The sequence below is a fragment of the Somniosus microcephalus genome, chromosome 6, assembly GCF_052327205.1.
Source record: "Somniosus microcephalus isolate GS21.2 chromosome 6, FLI_Smic_1.0, whole genome shotgun sequence".
Taxonomy (NCBI): domain Eukaryota; kingdom Metazoa; phylum Chordata; class Chondrichthyes; order Squaliformes; family Somniosidae; genus Somniosus; species Somniosus microcephalus.
This window is the reverse complement of record NC_140992.1, coordinates 224,169,072-224,187,076: the sequence shown is the minus strand read 5'-3', so window position 1 is coordinate 224,187,076 and position 18,005 is coordinate 224,169,072. Positions and strand designations below refer to the sequence as shown.

The 18,005-nt window shown below is 40.0% G+C and overlaps 2 protein-coding genes across 4 annotated transcripts in view; one reads left to right on the top strand and one right to left on the bottom strand.

The window, feature by feature from the left end:
- Positions 1-5,955, bottom strand: part of LOC147116483 (nuclear receptor coactivator 5-like) — a 32,883-nt gene extending 26,928 nt beyond the window's left edge. Inside the window, exons 1-3 of one of the 2 annotated variants that reach the window (XM_085991478.1) lie at positions 5,874-5,955; positions 594-658; positions 48-95 (exon numbers count right to left, since the gene is read on the bottom strand). In XM_085991478.1, coding sequence (XP_085847604.1) covers positions 48-95; positions 594-652 — 107 coding nt within the window. In that variant the 5' untranslated portion in view covers positions 653-658; positions 5,874-5,955. Of the gene's footprint in view, positions 1-47; positions 96-593; positions 659-5,869 lie in introns of both variants that reach the window. The other variant, XM_085991479.1, reaches the window with a different exon arrangement.
- Positions 5,956-5,995: 40 nt separating this feature from the next.
- Positions 5,996-16,511, top strand: cnep1r1 (CTD nuclear envelope phosphatase 1 regulatory subunit 1). 2 transcript variants are annotated; one of them, XM_085991480.1, is made up of 6 exons: positions 5,996-6,166; positions 6,263-6,334; positions 9,862-9,935; positions 12,698-12,807; positions 13,227-13,281; positions 15,475-16,511. In XM_085991480.1, the coding sequence occupies exons 1-6, from the start codon at positions 6,010-6,012 to the stop codon at positions 15,514-15,516; spliced, it is 510 nt and encodes a 169-aa protein (XP_085847606.1). In that variant the 5' UTR covers positions 5,996-6,009; the 3' UTR covers positions 15,517-16,511. The 2 variants fall into 2 exon arrangements, with proteins under 2 accessions (XP_085847606.1, XP_085847607.1); XM_085991481.1 differs by lacking the exon at positions 6,263-6,334.
- The last annotated feature ends 1,494 nt before the right edge of the window (positions 16,512-18,005 follow it).

Genomic DNA, 18,005 nt, shown 5'->3' with positions numbered 1-18,005 from the left:
ATTAGACCATCTTTGTTCTGTTATCCCAGAATAAATGTTTTCCATACCTGGGCAAGGATTCCCTTGGAACGTTGTATTCTGCTGTTGCAAATGAACTGGAGGGCAGAGGGAGAAAAAAAAGCAGACAAGAGGAGTCAATTTCCAGGCCTTGGTGTAAGCCTTTTCTACAAATTAGCCAGGAACCTCATTCTAGGCACTGCCAGAGGGCAGAGTTTGGTCAGAAACCCAAAGACACAGAACAAGGTATAGCTAACCAAAAAATCTTAAGTTGAAGAAAATAGGCAATAGAAAATGGATTCATTTTTCAGGACATATGGTAATCCAATTATATTGGTTTGTCTCTACTTAATAGATTAGGGGTTTTGAATCCTTAGTCAGGCCAGCCAATTTACACTGTAGAACATCAACCAGCAATATTGTAATGATGGACTTCTAGATTATTAAACTGGAACCTTCAAACACCAGAAAGTTTCATTAAACTTTAGAACACTGACACATAATTAAATGAAACAATACTCAAAAACAAAAAACCAGACATTTTAATATACAGACTTTTCTGGGATAATAGGCATTTTTCTTTAAACTCTCCTTACCTTCCATCTGGGCTGAGTCTGTGTGATGGACCTACTCTCGGCTTTATCCAAGCAGACATCTTTACCTACAGAAATAAAAAAAGTGGTTCAGAAAGCATTGCTTAAAGCTTTTTCCTCTAATAGTTTCAAAGAAGTAAATGGTCTATTTGCACATGCTCCATTTGGAATCCATCCAATACCCCCATTTCTTCTGTTGCCCATACATCTTCCAGCAACACTAATTCTAAAAGAACTGTATCTTATATCAGAATGAAGTGTAGCCAAGAGCAGGATGCTAAACAGTGCAATACACCCAGGGATGCACACACTCCAACTACACACTTACAATTTCATGTATAAAAAATGAACCAACGTTCAAAAAAGTAAACTGGCAAGATCACAGAACTATTGCATTAAGTAATAAAAACAGAAAATGCTGGAAATACTCAGCAGGTCAGGCAGCATCTGTAGAGAGAGAGAAACAGAGTTAGCGTTTCAGGCTGACAACCCTTCGTCAGAACTGGAAAAAGTTGGAGATGTAACAGATTTTTAAGCAAGTGTTGGGGCAGGCAGAGGGGGGAGGTGAGGAAAGAACAAAAGAGATCTGTGATAGGATGGAAGGCAGGAGAGATTAAGAGACAAAAGGGATGATGGTGCAAGACAAAAGGAGATGGTAATGGAACAAGTTAAAAAAAAGATGACTCGAGATGAAGTGTAAATGGCAATGGCAGGATGATCAACAACTACCATGTGAGAGAAAGAAAAAAAAAAGATTGGGGCAGAGGTTATGGTCTGAAATTGCTGAACTCAATGTTGAGTCCAGAAGGCTGTAAAGTGCCCAATTGAAAGATGAGGTGCTGTTCCTCAAGCTTACATTGAGCTTCATTGGAACAGGGCAAGAGGCCAAGGACAGAGAGGTCAGAGTGGGAGTGGAGCGGAGAATTAAAGTGACATGCGACTGGAAGCTCGGGGTCACCCTTACGGACTGACGAATGGTCATCAACCTGAAACGTTAACTATTTCTCTCGCTACAGATGCTGCCTGACCTGAGTATTTCTAGCAGTTTGTTTTTATTTCAGATTTCCAGCATCCACAGTATTTTGCTTTTTTGTATTGTATTAAATAAGTGGGTTGTCTTAAACAGGGCTAAAATTAAACCCAGACAGTCTGTTGCATCTGATAAAAAAAACTCAGTGACGACATGCACTTTTAAAGACACATGGTAACAGTAAAGGAAAAAAAATTGAGTTTTGCCAAGCATCAAAATGACCTGCTTTCTATTGATTTACCCCTGACCTGGTTATATGGTCACAATATCTTTGAAGTCTACACTAGAATAATTAACATGCAAGTCCATAAGTAGCCAGTATCAATGGAAGCTACAGTAGCAAACGAAGCACAACCAACATCAGAATTTCAAGAAAACATATAGTGACGTTAAAGTGCATTCGTTAATCCAAACCACACCAGATTTGGTAACAAGCTCCACTGGTTACATTAATAACTTATAAACAAATGGACATTTAAGGTTTCTGTACTAATGAGTAAAATTCTTTTAGGAAATAATTCCTAGGAGTCAAATGGCACTCAGAACCATTTGTCTGAGATATCCAGACAAAGAACAATTTAATGAGGTGCCAAATTGTTCCTTTATAAAAACCAGGGCAGCTGTATGCTAGAATCGTCTCAATATTACTTTTGTTCTAAAAAAGAGTATAACACCAACATAACAGGCCACAGGGGATATGCAATGCAGTAGAAAATACTTCTGCTTGTATTATACTGGCAGGTTGTTACTTCAGCTCTTGAGCTTGAGCTTAAAACAAAACTGTTATTTTTGCAACATCTGCAAGACACCAGTAAATACTTCTCAATCTACTATGTTTACAGTACCTTTAATTTTGAGCAATTAATGGTGCAAATCCAGTGGCTGGACCACCCAACTCAAACTATTATAGCATCAAGCAGCGTTTTCCAACTGCAAAATGGTATTAATTTATAAATCCAAACTGAAAGACAGAACATCTGGATCACTGTGCCTTAAAGTGTCCCCAAGATCTGTGACAAGTAACTGAATAAATTCATGCGTAATTTGGTACACTGATATTTGTCTCCATTATTACATTTTTCATACAAGGTCTTTTTCTAGACACTGTTATAGTGCATAGTCCACTAACAATCTCTTGTACTCCACAACTTAAATATAAATTCAATTAATTTGTATTGTATTTGTCTTTAATTCCCCTAACGAGTGTATTGTTGCACAATGCAAAATTTTGGGACTCCAAATAACTGGATTTTTTCAATATTTAGTGAGGTGGAGGGATGGGGGGTTGCTTCTATGATGAAGGTCCCACTATATAGTAATACTGAAATGTAGTACAGATTTGGTCTTTAGCGGTGTCATGTATTCATTAAATTCACAATGTATATTTTGTTACTAATTTCTGAAAAGAAATAATATTGCATTAAAGCTGCTGTAATATTACCAGTACTCTACATTCAAAATTATAATCCAACTTGATTCTATTTTTCCTACTTGCTTCTTCGGATTTGTAATTTTTATTCTCTCAAAGATACTTTTCTTCCCAACCCTTCAAATAATTTTCCAAACGACAACTCTTGCCAAATATTTACTAACGCCGACGTCAAAGGAATCTAAGAAGTCCACAGGAGAAGTGCAAATACTCTGCGCAGGAGAAAGTCTTCATCTCCCAAACCCCAGCTGCACCTGGGCGGTGATAAGATGTTTGGAGGAAAAAGCAACCCAAAGGAATATGCTGCCTACTGTAATCCAAGTGTGTTACAACAACATTTGTATTGTCTTTTTAATACAGTACATCATCGCAAGAATTATGTATCTTTCAACCTTGTTCCAGATTAGGAGCAATCTCCATTTCATTATCAGATCACTGTGTTTCACTTGCATTTGCTGCATTAATTTTAAATCTGCTGCATTTGCAGCTTATTTATTTTCTCACTACATTTGCTATTTCTCATTTTTGTTTGTATATACCTTTATTGTGCTCATCACCCCACCCACAATTTGCATATATTATCTAAAAGTCAATTAAGCATTTGCCAGTCCCTTAATCCACTAACGACCATCTGTGACTGGCATATCCATCAATTCTCCACCCACTCCCTTCTCTATTTTTTTCCAAAACCTTAACTAAAATGCTTCCAATTCTCACTCCAGGCAGCCTTTAAGTTCTGTCTGCAACAAACTAGAAGAGAAGAGATTTTCAGTCTTCAATTCCAATTAAGGATCCACACCTGCAACACCATAGCTGGTCTTTTCTCTTTACAGATGCTTACTGACCCGTGGTGAATTTCCAGAAGTTTCAGTTTTTAATTTCAAATCTCCAGCATTTGCATGTTTTCTTTGTGGGAGAAAACAAGCACACAAAAAGCCTAACCTTGTATCTGACACTTTGCATTCACTGCAAATGAACATTGCAAACTAAAATTATTGTCCATCAGAGAGCATACCAAAGGTTTAATCTAGTATTTTAATAATTAAACTAATGAAGAAACCTTTACCGGCACAGACATTAATAACCTTCAATAGGTACTGGCAGACTACATACAGAAAGGAGCAAACCCACTAGCATCTCCAATCACTTTTTCTTTCTCCTACAACAGGAATTAACAGAACTTTGGTAAACACAATTCTTCAAACTTGAAAGATGATTTTAAACTAGGTAAATTTATTCCATTTTAAAAGCATAACTCCTGTAATTTATATACACTGAAATTCTCAAGAAGTCGGTTTCCGTAAAAGCACCGATGCATGATGGGCACGAGTCACTCTCCTCCAAATGGCTATTTTTCCTCACGTGCCTAGGCAATGAGGAAAGAAAAGTAAATCCAGTTATACCCTCACTCAACTCCCTATCCCAGAATTACCAAGACCAACTGTAACAGCTCTACTTCCACCAGCCAGGATCAGCTAACTCACCACTGTCCAGGAAATTGAATCATGGATCTTACTTATTTGTAAAGGTCAACCACTAAACCATTGGAGGATCCAGAAATCTTGGTTTAAAAGAAGTTTCTTTTCAATAAATGATGTACTTATAAATGTCTTGACAACCAAAGTTGGCATTAATCCCAAACAAGTGCCTGTCGTAACTCACATTTGTCAAAAGACAACTATATAAATAAATAAAATAAATATATGTGTGACTCTTCTCAATCTACACTCTTGAATCTTTGAGCTTTGTTCAGGGAGTTAAACATAAATGTCAATGTACATTTTCTCTTCACAGTTCTGACTGACCTACTGAGAATCTCTGGTTTCAGACTACGCATTTGTTTTTATTTCAGTTTACCAACATTTGCAATTTTTATACAAAAGCAAAATACTGCAAATGTTGGAAATCTGAAATAAAAACAGAAAATGCTGGAAATACTCGGCACCCAAGCAACATCTGTGGAGAAACAGAATTGACGTTTCAGGTCGATGACCAGTTCTGACGAAAGGTCATCGACCTGAAACGTTAGCTCTGTTTCTCTCTCCACAGATGCTGCCTGTCCTTGAGTATTTCCAGCATTTTGTTTTTATTATGTTTAGAAAATGTAACATCTGAAATACTTTTCTATAGTTATTTTATTAGGTTATATTTTTCAAAAAGTGAACTTCGGAATGCAGGAAATCTTTGACATTTTTGTATGCGAATGAGTTAAGAAAATTAAAAATAGCCTTTCCAATACAGCCCGAGTGTATAACGGCGCTGTTTTTGGCGTTTCTCGCTAAGTTTAAAATCAACAGCAACAATAAAAGGGAGAGATTCATTTAAAAAAAAGGCCGTCTCACAACATGGCCACCAAATCTGGGCTGAATAAAAGTTTGGGATGAGCGAGCAACATTTCTCCTTCGGTCAGGAGATTTTACCTAAATGGAAACACGGGCCTAGCGCAGCGACACAAGCCAACAGCCAAGGGGGGGGGAGAAAAGAGGCGGGGATCTGCGGGCGAGACGAAACCGAGTCGGCTCGGCCCGGCCTGACAAAGCGTGTGAAGCGTCTCCGCCTGTGACAGGACGGTGACAGGAGCGGGCAGGCCCGGGGAGAGCTGGGCCTCGCCGCCATCTAAATTAACAAAGGAGAAGATTCGCATTCAGAGTAAAAACCGAACAGGCGCAGATCACACGCAGCCAAGCAAAAAATAAAATAAAAGGCTTGTGGCCCAGATGAAAGCGATTCCATCTCCTCGGACGCTGTTAGATTTGCCGGGGTGAAGGAATGGGAAGCGCTCGGATTAAAATGAAAGCGCGGCCGAGCCCGCTCACTTACTCACCTCCCGGCCTTCTGCTTCTGCTCGGCTACACCGGAACCAGAACCACCTCCAACCGATCAGTACACGCGCTTTCCCCCTCCCCCTCTCCAAGCGCACGCCACCGTTGACATTCTCCACCAATCAGACCGCTCCTTACATGGCGAACGCTGCCGCCGCGAAGGGCCAATCAAGCGCGGACTCTGGAGAGAGGGGGGGGTGGAAACAAACGTTCCAGTGTGTGGTCGGCGTTTCAAGTTGGTGGCGAGCCCGGAGGCTGCTGATTGCGATGATGAATTCCCTGGAACAAGCGGAAGGTAAACGGAGGGGGGCCCGCGGAGGATCTGTTCGCGCGGGACCCGGTCATGCCGTGTAGCAGGCGCGAGATGGCTGTGTTTTTTTTTGTGTTGCAGATCTCAAGGCTTTCGAGAGGAGACTGACCGAGTACGTCTCCTGCTTGCAGCCGGCGACCGGGCGGTGGCGAAGTGAGTATCCGGACTGTGTGTGCTCAGTCAGGATGTTGAATTATTGGGGCTGAGGGAAGGACGCGGGTTTGGGGGCAGCAATTTAAAATAGTTGCACTTCTAGATGATGTTTAGTAGCGAGGAGACCCCAGAGCAGCATTAACTGGTCTCCCTGAAACACCCTGTAAGGTGGCACTACATCTGGGGAAACGTTGTACTGTGTGAATTTTGATCCGGTACAGCAACTTGCTTTTATTAATGTACAGCAACTGAATTAATGGGCTTGTAAGACAGCAACTACAAGGGGAAAAATAGAAATCGCTAGGATCTGGCAACCCTGGTTTGAACCTCTATATTGTACCACTGTCTAAATACGCAGTCAAGCTCTAAAGAAACAATCACCGAGAAGTTAATTTCAACGGTTTGGGCGAACATTTGCATTTTACTACATCATTGCACCAAGCAGAGTAATCAGAGATTGGCATAACAAAAATGCCCTAAGAGAATTACAAGGTTATTAAGAACCTTCATGGAATGTAAGCTGAATGGACACCGTTCTATCATCATGTACAATAGAAAGGGAGAAATGGCTGCGTTTAAATCTACAAGCCTCCCCCAATTATTTTCTCCTGTAATGACATTTGCAATATAACGACCTACCAACTCCACTCCCCAATACAACGGACTGTATGAAACATGCCATACCGATAAAGACTTGTATATGGTTAGAATAGACCTTCTGTAAACTGGACAAATTAGATCATGAGGGATGCCTGTTATAAGCATTTATACTGTATTGTGTTTTAAATATTTCTTAAAGGAGAGGAATTGTATCGAATTGCTTCATAATCCTAACTGTTGTACATGTAGACTTGTGTCTCACTCCTCTCTGTTTCTGGGTTCTAAGTTAGCAAGTGGATGGTCAAAGGTTCTCAGCAGACATTTTGTTTGGACTTCTTTTTTCATTGGCATTGTGTTTTAAGTGCTACTCACAGCTTTTCAAAGCCTGCCCCCAGCCTCCCTGTGCCCAGCAATTTAAAAGTGTAATGATGACAGTGAAGGATTTGGATAAATATATAGGTATCTCCTATTCCCCTTTTATAATATCTTGGATTATGTGGCAGTTCAGTAAAATACCCTTGGCTTCCTCCTCACACTCCAGCCCCACACACAAACTAAGACTTTTTTCTAATTGCTAATCTACACAGTGGCTGGGTGGATGTCTCATTTCAGTATTTTAGATATAAGCAAGTTATTAGCTTAGTGAGCATATTCAATAAGTAGATGAACCATACAGACAAGGAAGATCTACGGTTCAAACCCTGGAACTTCAGTGCCCTAGTTTGGCAGGAAAAATCGTAGAGCAAGTTATTATCTTAATGGCAAGAAACTGGAAATTACTGAAGTACAAAGGGATCTGGGGGTCCTGGTGCACGAAACTCAAAAGGTTAGCATGCAGGTGCAGCAAGTGATTAAGAAGGCCAATGGAATGTTGGCTTTCATTGCTAGGGGGATAGAATATAAAAATAGGGAGGTATTGCTTCAGTTGTACAAGGTATTGGTGAGACCGCACCTGGAATACTGCGTACAGTTTTGGTGTCCATACTTAAGAAAGGACATACTTGCTCTCGAGTCAATACAAAGAAGGTTCACTCGGTTAATCCTGGGGATGAGGGGATGGACATATGAGGAGAGGTTGAGTAGATTGGGACTCTACTCATTGGAGTTCAGAAGAATGAGAGGCGATCTTATTGAAACATATAAGATTGTGAAGGGGTTGGATCGGGTGGATGCAGGGAAGATGTTCCCGGTGATGGGTGAAACTAGAACTAGGGGGCATAGTCTTAGAATAAGGGGCTGCTCTTTCAAAACTGAGATGAGGAGGAACTACTTCACTCAGAGGGTGGTAGGTCCATGGAATATGCTGCCCCAAAAAGCTGTAGAAGCTACATCATTACATAAATTTAAAACAGAAATAGACAGTTTCCTAGAAGTAAAGAGAATTAAGGGTTACGGGGAGCGGGCAGGAATTTGGACATGAGTCTAGGTTCGGATCGGTCATGGCCCTGTGGGTAGCGGAGCGGGCCCAGGGGCCGTGTAGCCTGATCCTGCTCCTATTTCGTGTGTCTAATTCTGTTAGATTCAGGAGATGGTTCTGTGATAGTGGTTTGGCGGTTAGGATCAGATCAGCCATGATCTTATTGAATGGCGGAGCAGGCTTGAGGGGCCGATTGGCCTACTCCTGCTCCTATTTCTTATGTTCTTATGTTCTAGTTATGGATGGGAAAAATCAGTCAGGATTTCTGCTCCTTAGCACTATTCAGTGACACTTGCTAAAGTATGCTGGAGTGAACTTTGCATGAGGGCAGGATTGGGTTTGACTGTAATTTACCCCCACCCTGAAACACTTGAAAAGCCTGTTTTTGGTCAAAAAATCCTTTTGAAATTGACCAATGAATCATGGCCACTAGGGCAAAATAACAGAAGCCCACCAGTGCCATGGGACTCCATCTTAGCAAGAATCCAAACCATCAGGAGATAAGGGTATCAGAGAGAATTGGGGAGGAAATTTTTTAGGAGCAATCCATGAAATCTAATGAATCACCTCTGAATCTGTGAATTGCCACTTTTTGAAAACAAACACAGCCAGGTTTGTAATATGGGGTCAAGACAACCCGTGTGTCTCCACACAGATTGATGATGTACTTACTGCACATATGTCTTCCACAGAGAAGCTTATTCTGACAAGTTTAATATTTATTAACAATGTACAGTATTGAGGACCTGCTAAATACTTTTTCATAAGACTACATACACCAATGGTGCTGAGCAATGTTGCACTTTGGGCTGCTTCCCCTTATCTGTGCTCAACACAAAAATCAACTTCATAGACATGCCCATGCATTGTGTAAACCAAAACTCGATGTTAATGTGCAAAGTATCGCGTCATTTCAGGGCGAACAATGAACCCTTCTACCATTGACGTATGCACTAGAAATAATATGTCCTAGCTACTGTGTGCTCCAAACTGGTAGAAAATACCAGGATGGCAGATTGTGTAGCTCAGGCTAAAAACTACTAATCTAGATCATTAAGAAAACTATTACACTGATGCAAGAATTAATCAGAATTATTTAAAAATACAGTCTTAATTCTCCTCTTTAAAACTTTTTTTCCCAAAATAAGTATCTTTTGATATGCTTATCCATGAACATGTGTCATTGTTCTCTGAGGATTGTAATATCGTAGCACCCTGTATTCTGTCCTTCACAAAGACAACTCTTTGCCAGAAAGCAGACACAGAGCCTTTTTTTAAATGATTACAATGGCAGGCGGCAAAGCTACAACTTCCAATTAAAAATACATTGAGATGTCAAGTATTTGAAAAAATGGATCCTCATGTCTATCACTTACAATAAAAGATTTCTTAAAATAACTATGATAAGTGCATTTAAAATATTATTTTTCTTGGAATGCAAATTGCTGCTATTTTATTGAGCCACATCTGTTAAAAGTTTGGTAACTGAAGTTCAACTTTTTGTTTGCAGTGATTCTCATAGTTGTTTCAGTGTGTACTGCCACAGGTGCCTGGAACTGGTTAATAGATCCTGAGACACAAAAGGTAATTTGAAGCTTTTATGTTTATTTAGAATTGTCAAAACATTTTGCTGGAAACAATTAATTATGCTTTTGCTTTTTAGTGGTGGTGATAGAAATTCCCTCTCAAGTGGATTTGTTTTCTGCTTAACAACAGCTCTATCAGTTTTTCTTTCACAGTCCCACAAGTTTCAGAAACAGGAATGGCTTTACTTGTAGAGACCTTTTTAGAAAAAATGTAAATAGCAGCGTATCCAAAATGAATGGATTAGAATTCAGTTAGTTTTCTGGCACTTTGTAAGCCAAGAAGTGGTCCAAAAGAACACCAGGTCACAGTATTAACACTTCTTAAACGTCACATGAGAAATGACAATAATATAGAAGACTGACTCCATGTGGGAGCATTAAACAGTTCTAGGAGATACTGCAGCTTGGTTGGGCACCAAAAGAAGAAGAAAAAACAGAGTAAACAAAACAAACTTGCTGAAGCTGCCTTTAAAGTTCTGTAGCTTAAACCTATTTCTGGTGTGACAGGTCAAATTTCTAACGTTGTGTGGCACATTATCAACCCCACTGAGCACAGTGATTTAGATTGCTATGTTGTCTATAAGTCATCAGCCTATAGTGTGAAAATGGTCCTGGAAGTGTGTTCCACCCAAGTATAATCATCTGGAAAAGGTTGTTGGATATTGGACCCACCGTAAGTGTTTCCAGCTCACCATTATGGCTGGTACAAGTGATGCCTATGAGAAATGCACTAGGGTCAATTACTTGAGAATGTCCTCAGTTAGAAAGAATTGTCCATAAGAACTTCTAGAACAATCTTTTCTGCATGCAATAGGCCTGGATAACCCAACAGCTTTGAGAATCTTCAGGCAATTTTGGTAAGGGGAAACTCTTACCATGTATTATACCCCTAATTGTGCTTAGATGTAATTGGTGGAGTACCTCAGCTGGCTAAGTAGTGAATAGCTGAGCCACACAGACAAGGAAGATCACAGATTTTATCCCTGTACTGTTGTGTTGACTTGGGTGGTGGTGTTAGTGTTACAATGGGTTTCAGTGCCACTGGGCAGAAAAAAATTGGCCAGGGTTCCCACTTCTGATTATCCAGCAACCCTTGTTAGAAGTGTGTGCATGTCGGGGGAGGACGCGATCAGGATCAGCTGGGCTGAACTCTTCTTCTAACAGGTTTTCAATACTCAAAAATCAACAAAGTCACTTGAATGAGATACTGCAGTGTGCCTGACATTGTAAAACCATGGCCCAGAAATTGGTGTCGGGGGCTTCCCGCGGGTGCAAGCCCCCGACCTACACTTACCTAGCGCGCCGGCAGTTGAGGCCTGGGCCTGCGTGGATTTCCTCTCTGTGGCCCGGTCCAGCTCCCGGCGCGCTGTGCTTGCGTGATCCAGCGGCGTAGTTAGTGCGATGCGTCCGCTGGGATCACGTGAGCCATGGGCAACCAATCGGAGGAGGGAAAAGCCCATTCATGAGATTGACAGAAAGAACTGTCAAACTAATGAAAACTCTGGCCCCCAAAACAGTACTTACCCTTCAAATAAATATTTTTAAAAATCACACTTTTTAAATAAACTATAAATAATTAAATAACTATTTTAAACAATAATTTAAATTTTTGAAAAAAATTATTTTATAAAAGGGGCTAAAAATACACTTACCCTTAAAGTATTTAAAAATAATAAACCTGTGGGGAAAAAAAATCTAATTTTAATTAATTGACCACTTACCTTTTAAAATGAAGTCCTTACGCCTGGTTTTTAAATGTGTAAAATGTAGAGGCCTTCACGCACGGAAAAACCTGTATTTAAAAAAAAAAAAAGGAAGTTCAACGCGCACGCGCAGACTCCCGCGCGCACGCGTTCGACCTCTGAACCCCTTCGTTCAGCGGATCGGAAATGCCGGTTTCCCGCACATGCGTAGTGCATGCAAGAAACCGGCACTTCCATCGGGTCCACGCGTGAGTACTCCGTGCTTACTCACGCGTTGGGACCCGAATTTCTGGGCCCATATTGCAACAAGAGATTGACCCCTTCAGGAGACAGCAAAAGTAAAAAATTGACTGGTGTGTGTGGGGCGGGGGAGGAGGAGGAGGAGGAGGAGGAAGAGGAAGAGTGGGGGTGGTGGAATGAGATTGGCGATTGTATGGGAAAATGTAGATGATCTGGCACTCTAAGGAATATTTGATCCACTCCTGCTCAATTTGTGAAAATGTTATTTGTGGAGTGCAGGATGGAATAAGAAGATTGTAATACTTAAGACTAGCAAATATTCCCAAGAGTTGGGGGGTGGGTGCGGGCGTGGAATCTTAGTGCTTTATTATCTTGAAAATCATACCTGTGGTTAAATATTGAATTCATTTGTAGAGTTCCTAAAGTAAATTGTGTATGGTCCATGGAAAGAATGGGTTAGAGCGTTCCACATTTTCTTACTTTCATGTGTATTGAGGAAGCAGCTGTTACTACTGATGTTGGTGTTGATGAGTGCTGATTGCATTTTTAATTCCAGTGTTTGCCAAATTGAAATAACTTTACACTTTCAATATAGGAGAAATGTGGTAAGATAAGTGACAGCCAGATTGTAGCAAATTTTAAAGTGAGTTTAATCTGTCGGTGTGCTTCTGTAAATCACTGATGTTGCTGACATTTCAAAATCATTTTGTTTTGGCACATTTGTAACAATACCCACTTGATTTTATTTACAAAAGCTATAGTTATACACTGAAAAAATGTTCTAAAAATTATTAAATTATATTTGTAACCTTTTTAGGTTTCTTTTTTCACATCACTATGGAATCATCCGTTCTTCACGATCAGCTGTATAACTCTTATTGGTTTATTCTTTGCCGGAATACATAAAAGAGTGGTTGCACCATCAATGTATCCTTTTTATGGTGTGTTCTTCATCAGTGGGATTTGCAGAATTAGGAGGGTCGATGCCTTTGCAAATGCTGACTGTACCCATTTTTTACTCATTTAGTTATCTTCTGCAGAGATGAGCCATGTCTTCACTCAGTGTACCAATACTTTGTAATATTTAGTGTGCTGATTACTATTAAACTGAAGATTGCAAACATTTAACCAGTACAGAAACCATTAGCAGCCAACATTCTAACTTTGTATGTTATAGTTTTACAATACAATTTTCTTTATTGAATTCTGCTGAGTAGTTTGTCATCCTTGTAGAGTTTACAAATCTGTAGTTTCTTATGCAGTGCTTCCCATAGAGCATGACCAATATCATGCAACTCCAATTTTAATTGACGAATAATTGGTTTTCCTTAACATGTTGCTTGCAGCATTGCTGCAAGATGTCGAACTGTTTTGGCAGAGTACAATATGTCTTGTGATGATGTAAGTATTTTGTTTCCATAGCCAGGGTACCTGGGAAATGTTCATAAATATTGCATGGGTTTTAAATGTTAAAGTCCTGGCTGATTTGAGTCAGGCTAAATCAGGCTATCATTTGCTTTTGTAGTATAGTGTACAAATGTCTGAATTTTCTTATAAATTCATACCTGTTTTTCTGCTGGTTTGTTTAATAAAACCACCCTGTTCTATGCTTTTGGGGCATTGCATGTATTTTCTTCTTTGTGCAGGATTTTTTTTTTAATGTTTTAAATTTTCTCGAGCAATATACAAATTAAGGGGGAGAAGGAAGTGAGAAACTAGTGAATAGTGCAACCATGTTTTAAGTGTGTGGGAATTGGCACTGATTTGTGAAATGTGTGTTATTTTATGTGTCTTGTGTTTGGTGCCCTACTGACACCCTTTGCTACAATGGAAAATAATATTTTGAAGAACTCTAGTCATTTTGTGATGGGTTCTTCTGAGCAGAAGTCAGAAATTTATAAACAGTTACAACTCCCCTCTGACTTTGAGTTTACGAGCAGCTACAATTACTTAGATTTGCCTATTTCCATCACTTCCGCTCATAGGGCAGGCTTGAGCACTGGATTTAAGGGTTAAAGAGCAAAACCATACACTTGACTCCTGCCATAAGCAGTGCCGCAGCTGGTATCTTTCAAAGTGGTCCAAGTCTCAGATCAATAGCTGCAGGGGATTTGGTCTAATTCAGAGCTTGGTATTTTGGGTGGTTTAGTATACAAAATAATATGAACCTGCCTTTTCTTGTAAACGACACAGGAAGCGATCTATTCACTTTTGTTTGCCACGCTTCTTGTCCCCATACTCTTGCCACCTCCAATGTGCCAAAATCGGAAAGGAGCAACATCAGTACTGTTGTTTGTCAATGGGCTACTACAATAGTTACTGGACAAGAAAATGAATTTAATCAGTAAATTTTACCTTCAAATTCATTTTTTCTCTTCCAAAATTTATCCTTTTTATAGATTTCCCTGTTCCTGAAATTCAGTGAACTCTGAATCTAATCCAGCAATCATTAATGTGGGTTAGTTTACTCAATCCATTTTTGGAAGACTGCTAATTGTCTTCTGGTACTGTTGGATGAATGCATCTATGGTCCCTAGCTCTTAAGTATGCTTCAAGAAAGGAAGGGATTTCATTCTTTGCCCATTTATTGTTGTCTGTGTTAGTGGTAGTGCCTTTTAAATGGATTTGTTCCATTGTTTGTTTCAGTTAACAACCACCACCCGGGAAAGTACCAACCAACATTTAATGATAGCTGGCTTGTCAATTTTTATGTACATTTACACTATAACTGGTGTCCGTGCAAAGTAATTTCACACTGATGCTGCAATTATAGTGTAAATGGAACCTGAATCCAAAGTCAGGGTCAGGTCTGACCTGACACTAAAGTGGAACTGAAATTGCTTCACACGTCTGCTAAACTTAGATTTTAGATGTAGCCTTTACTTCAGGAACCTGTTCCCATCTCCTTTTAAGTCCCACTTCATGACTGATAGACCCGTCCAGCTCACTTGTCTTTCCTATGCTGCCCCTTGCAGTCTTTCTCGCATGGCAACTCAAAAGCTCTAGAAAGGAGAGGGAAAAAGGAAAGTAAAAATCAAAAGGAGAACAACAATGGAAAAGTGGGGAAGAAACCAAAGTGAAGAAGTGAGTGAAACAGAAGTAGTAGTGGAGGAAGAGACAGAGTGAAACACAGAAGTAAAGAAGGAGGCAGATTATTTTGTTGTTGCAGATTTACCACTACCCGTATTCTTAGCCAGAGGAGCATAAGATGTTGAGAGTTGTTGGGTTCCATCCAAGAAAGTTTGAGAACCAATGAATTCAACAGTTTTGTTTAAATTTATTGTCAAGAATGACTGTGGGCTTGAGCGAGCCTTGCGTGAAAGTGGGTAGGTATACTTCTGATGTCCCTCATTTTGTGAGGACTGCATCTATGGTTTCAGTCCTTTCAGCTTTCACTTATTTGTAGGACATTACTGTTATGCTGACTCATGGATCTGTTTTTAATTAGCTGTTTAATTCACATCATGTATGTTGCAAGTTGTCAGTATTTTGTGCAGTAGCTCTTGTGTATTTTGTTTTTATAAATGTATGGAAACTACTTTTTTTAACTTCTCAATTGTCTTTCTTACTCTTATTTATTTTTCACCTTTCTAGACTGGAAAACTAATATTAAAGCCCAGGCCCCATGTCCAATGACAAATCTATGTGCCGGTTGTTCTGTGGCTCTTTGAAAAGACGAAAATAACTTCAAATGCAAGCCTACTGATGCAATGCTCCTTTTGGTGTCAACATCCTTATTTTCAGCTAGGTAAAGCTCCCAAGAACAGGAAAACTCTTCAGCAATAGAGGTGCATTTTATGAGAAATCTAACATTGCAGCTGGCAGGTTACAGATTTTGGATAACTTGGTATAAAATACACTCCTACCAGGCTACTTTAATTTATTAGGAAGTTCTAGGTTCTTATATTTTAACTTCTGAGTTGAACCGCTCATATTTTATTATTGATATGCTTTTGTAACTATTTTGTGACTCCGACTCAAAAAAATACAACATCAAGGATTTAAAAACTGACCGATTCTCATTGATTGAGAATTGGGCTAAACGATATCAGGAACTGTTCCAACAAGATTGCTAAACCATTGTTGCACGCCTTTATTCTTCAAATCCATTGTTTACCCTCCATACAGATGTTTTTTTTAAATAAAGTTATGAGAATGTTCTGTTGCTGAGTTACCTTTACTGTTCACCACTCCTATTTGTTATGAGGCATCTATCTCCTTACTCCATTTAGACTGGAGATGAATTAAAAATGGATCACCAGTGCTTTGGGTGAGATCTTGAATCCTTCGATCTGCTAAATTGTGTTGTGCAAGAATCTTATTTATAGGAAGAGATAACTTATTTCATTTGTTTTGCAAACTATTACATATAAAGATTCTAATTTTACTTCTCAATTATGCAGACTTGTATAACCATGTAGAAATGAACTTTTTCAACCTTGCAGTTGTTCATGTTCTCTTGCATTGCAATGCTAGAACTTATTACACTTCTACTTTTGCCTCTTTGTATTTTAATGACTTGAATGATTTAAACTTTTTAAATTTTAAAAGCATCATGACTTTGTAAATGTTTTTCAGCCACTTGAATTTTGTAGGCCTGTGTACATAGCAATAAACAATTTATATGGAAATGATTTTTTTTTGAAAAGTGATAATACAGTTGTTGCTCGAATCAATTGCACATTGATACATTAGATAACAAGGATGGGATTTAAATATTTAAGATATGATGAAAAGCCCAATTGGCTGTCTGATACTGTTGTAGATGAGCCAGAATTGAATGAGTGTGATTTAAACAGAGTGCGATTTAAACAGAGTGCTGCGAGTTGGGTGAGTCAGGGAGTCTTAACTGTTTGCTAAAATCAAACTTTTGTTTGTTTCACATTTACTGTTACTGTTTAAAATCTAAATTTCCCAACTTTAAGCAGGGTTATAAAGGGATATACAAGGCCTACAATTCAGAGCAGCTGAAGGCAGTTAATTAGGGAAACTAGATTAAACTGGTTCTCCTGTAGCAGAACCCAGCAAGCTCCTTTGTTTCAGGGCCTATAAAAACAGGCTTTGCAGTGCGATTTTGCAATGAGTGCGGTTTAAACAGAGTGCTGCGAGTTGGGTGAGTCAGGGAGTTAGCTGAGGAATGGAAGGAGGAGCTCCCTTGCTTCGCCTTGGTTTTTCCTAACTTTTCACCCTGTAGGAATTGGTTCTTTACAGCAAGGAAAGAGTCCGAGAGCGGGAGCAGTCAAACAATAACAACTGCGAAACTGCTAAAGTGATGTCACAATCGGGGAAGGAGCTGATTGGTAAGTAGGACCTGGTGAGTATGTCTACAGTCCAGTCGTTAAAGTAAAAGTAAGGTCTCTAGTTTAGAGTAAATGGTGTTTAAAGGGAAGTAAGGTCCCTAGTGTATTTGATATTCTTCAATTTAAAGGGAGTAAATTAAGGGTAGGACGTGGCAGGGCAGCTCGGCAGTGTGGAGTGCTCCTTCTGTGCTATGTGGGAAGTCAGGGACACTTTCGGTGTCCAGGGTGAACACGTGCAGGAAGTGTCTCCAGCTGCAGTTACTCGAAATCCGCGTTTCGGAACCGGAGCTGCGGCTGGAGTCACTGTGGAGCATCCGCGAAGCTGAGATCTTCGTGGATAGCAAGTTTAACGAGGTGGTCACACCGCAGGTAAAGAGTACACAGGCAGACAGGAAATGGGTGACCGCCAGACAGAATAAAAGAACTAGGAAGGTAGTGCAGGAGTCCCCTGGGTCCATCTCCCTCTCCGACAGATTTTCCGTTTTGGATACTGCTGGGGGAGATGGTTTCTCAGGAATGCAGCAAGAGCCAAGTCCGTGGCACTACAAGTGGCTCAGCTGCACTGGAGGGGAGGAAAAAGAGTGGGAGAGCAATAGTGATAGGGGATTCTACCGTAAGGGGAACAGATAGACGTTTCTGTGGCCGCAGATGTGACTCCAGGATGGTACGTTGCCTCCCTGGTGCCAGGGTCAAGGATGTCATTGAACGGCTGCAGGGCATTCTGAAGGGGGAGGGCGAACAGTCAGAGATCGTGGTTCACATTGGTACCAACGACATAGGTAGAAAGAGGGATGAGGTCCTGCAACAAGAATTTAGGGAGCTAGG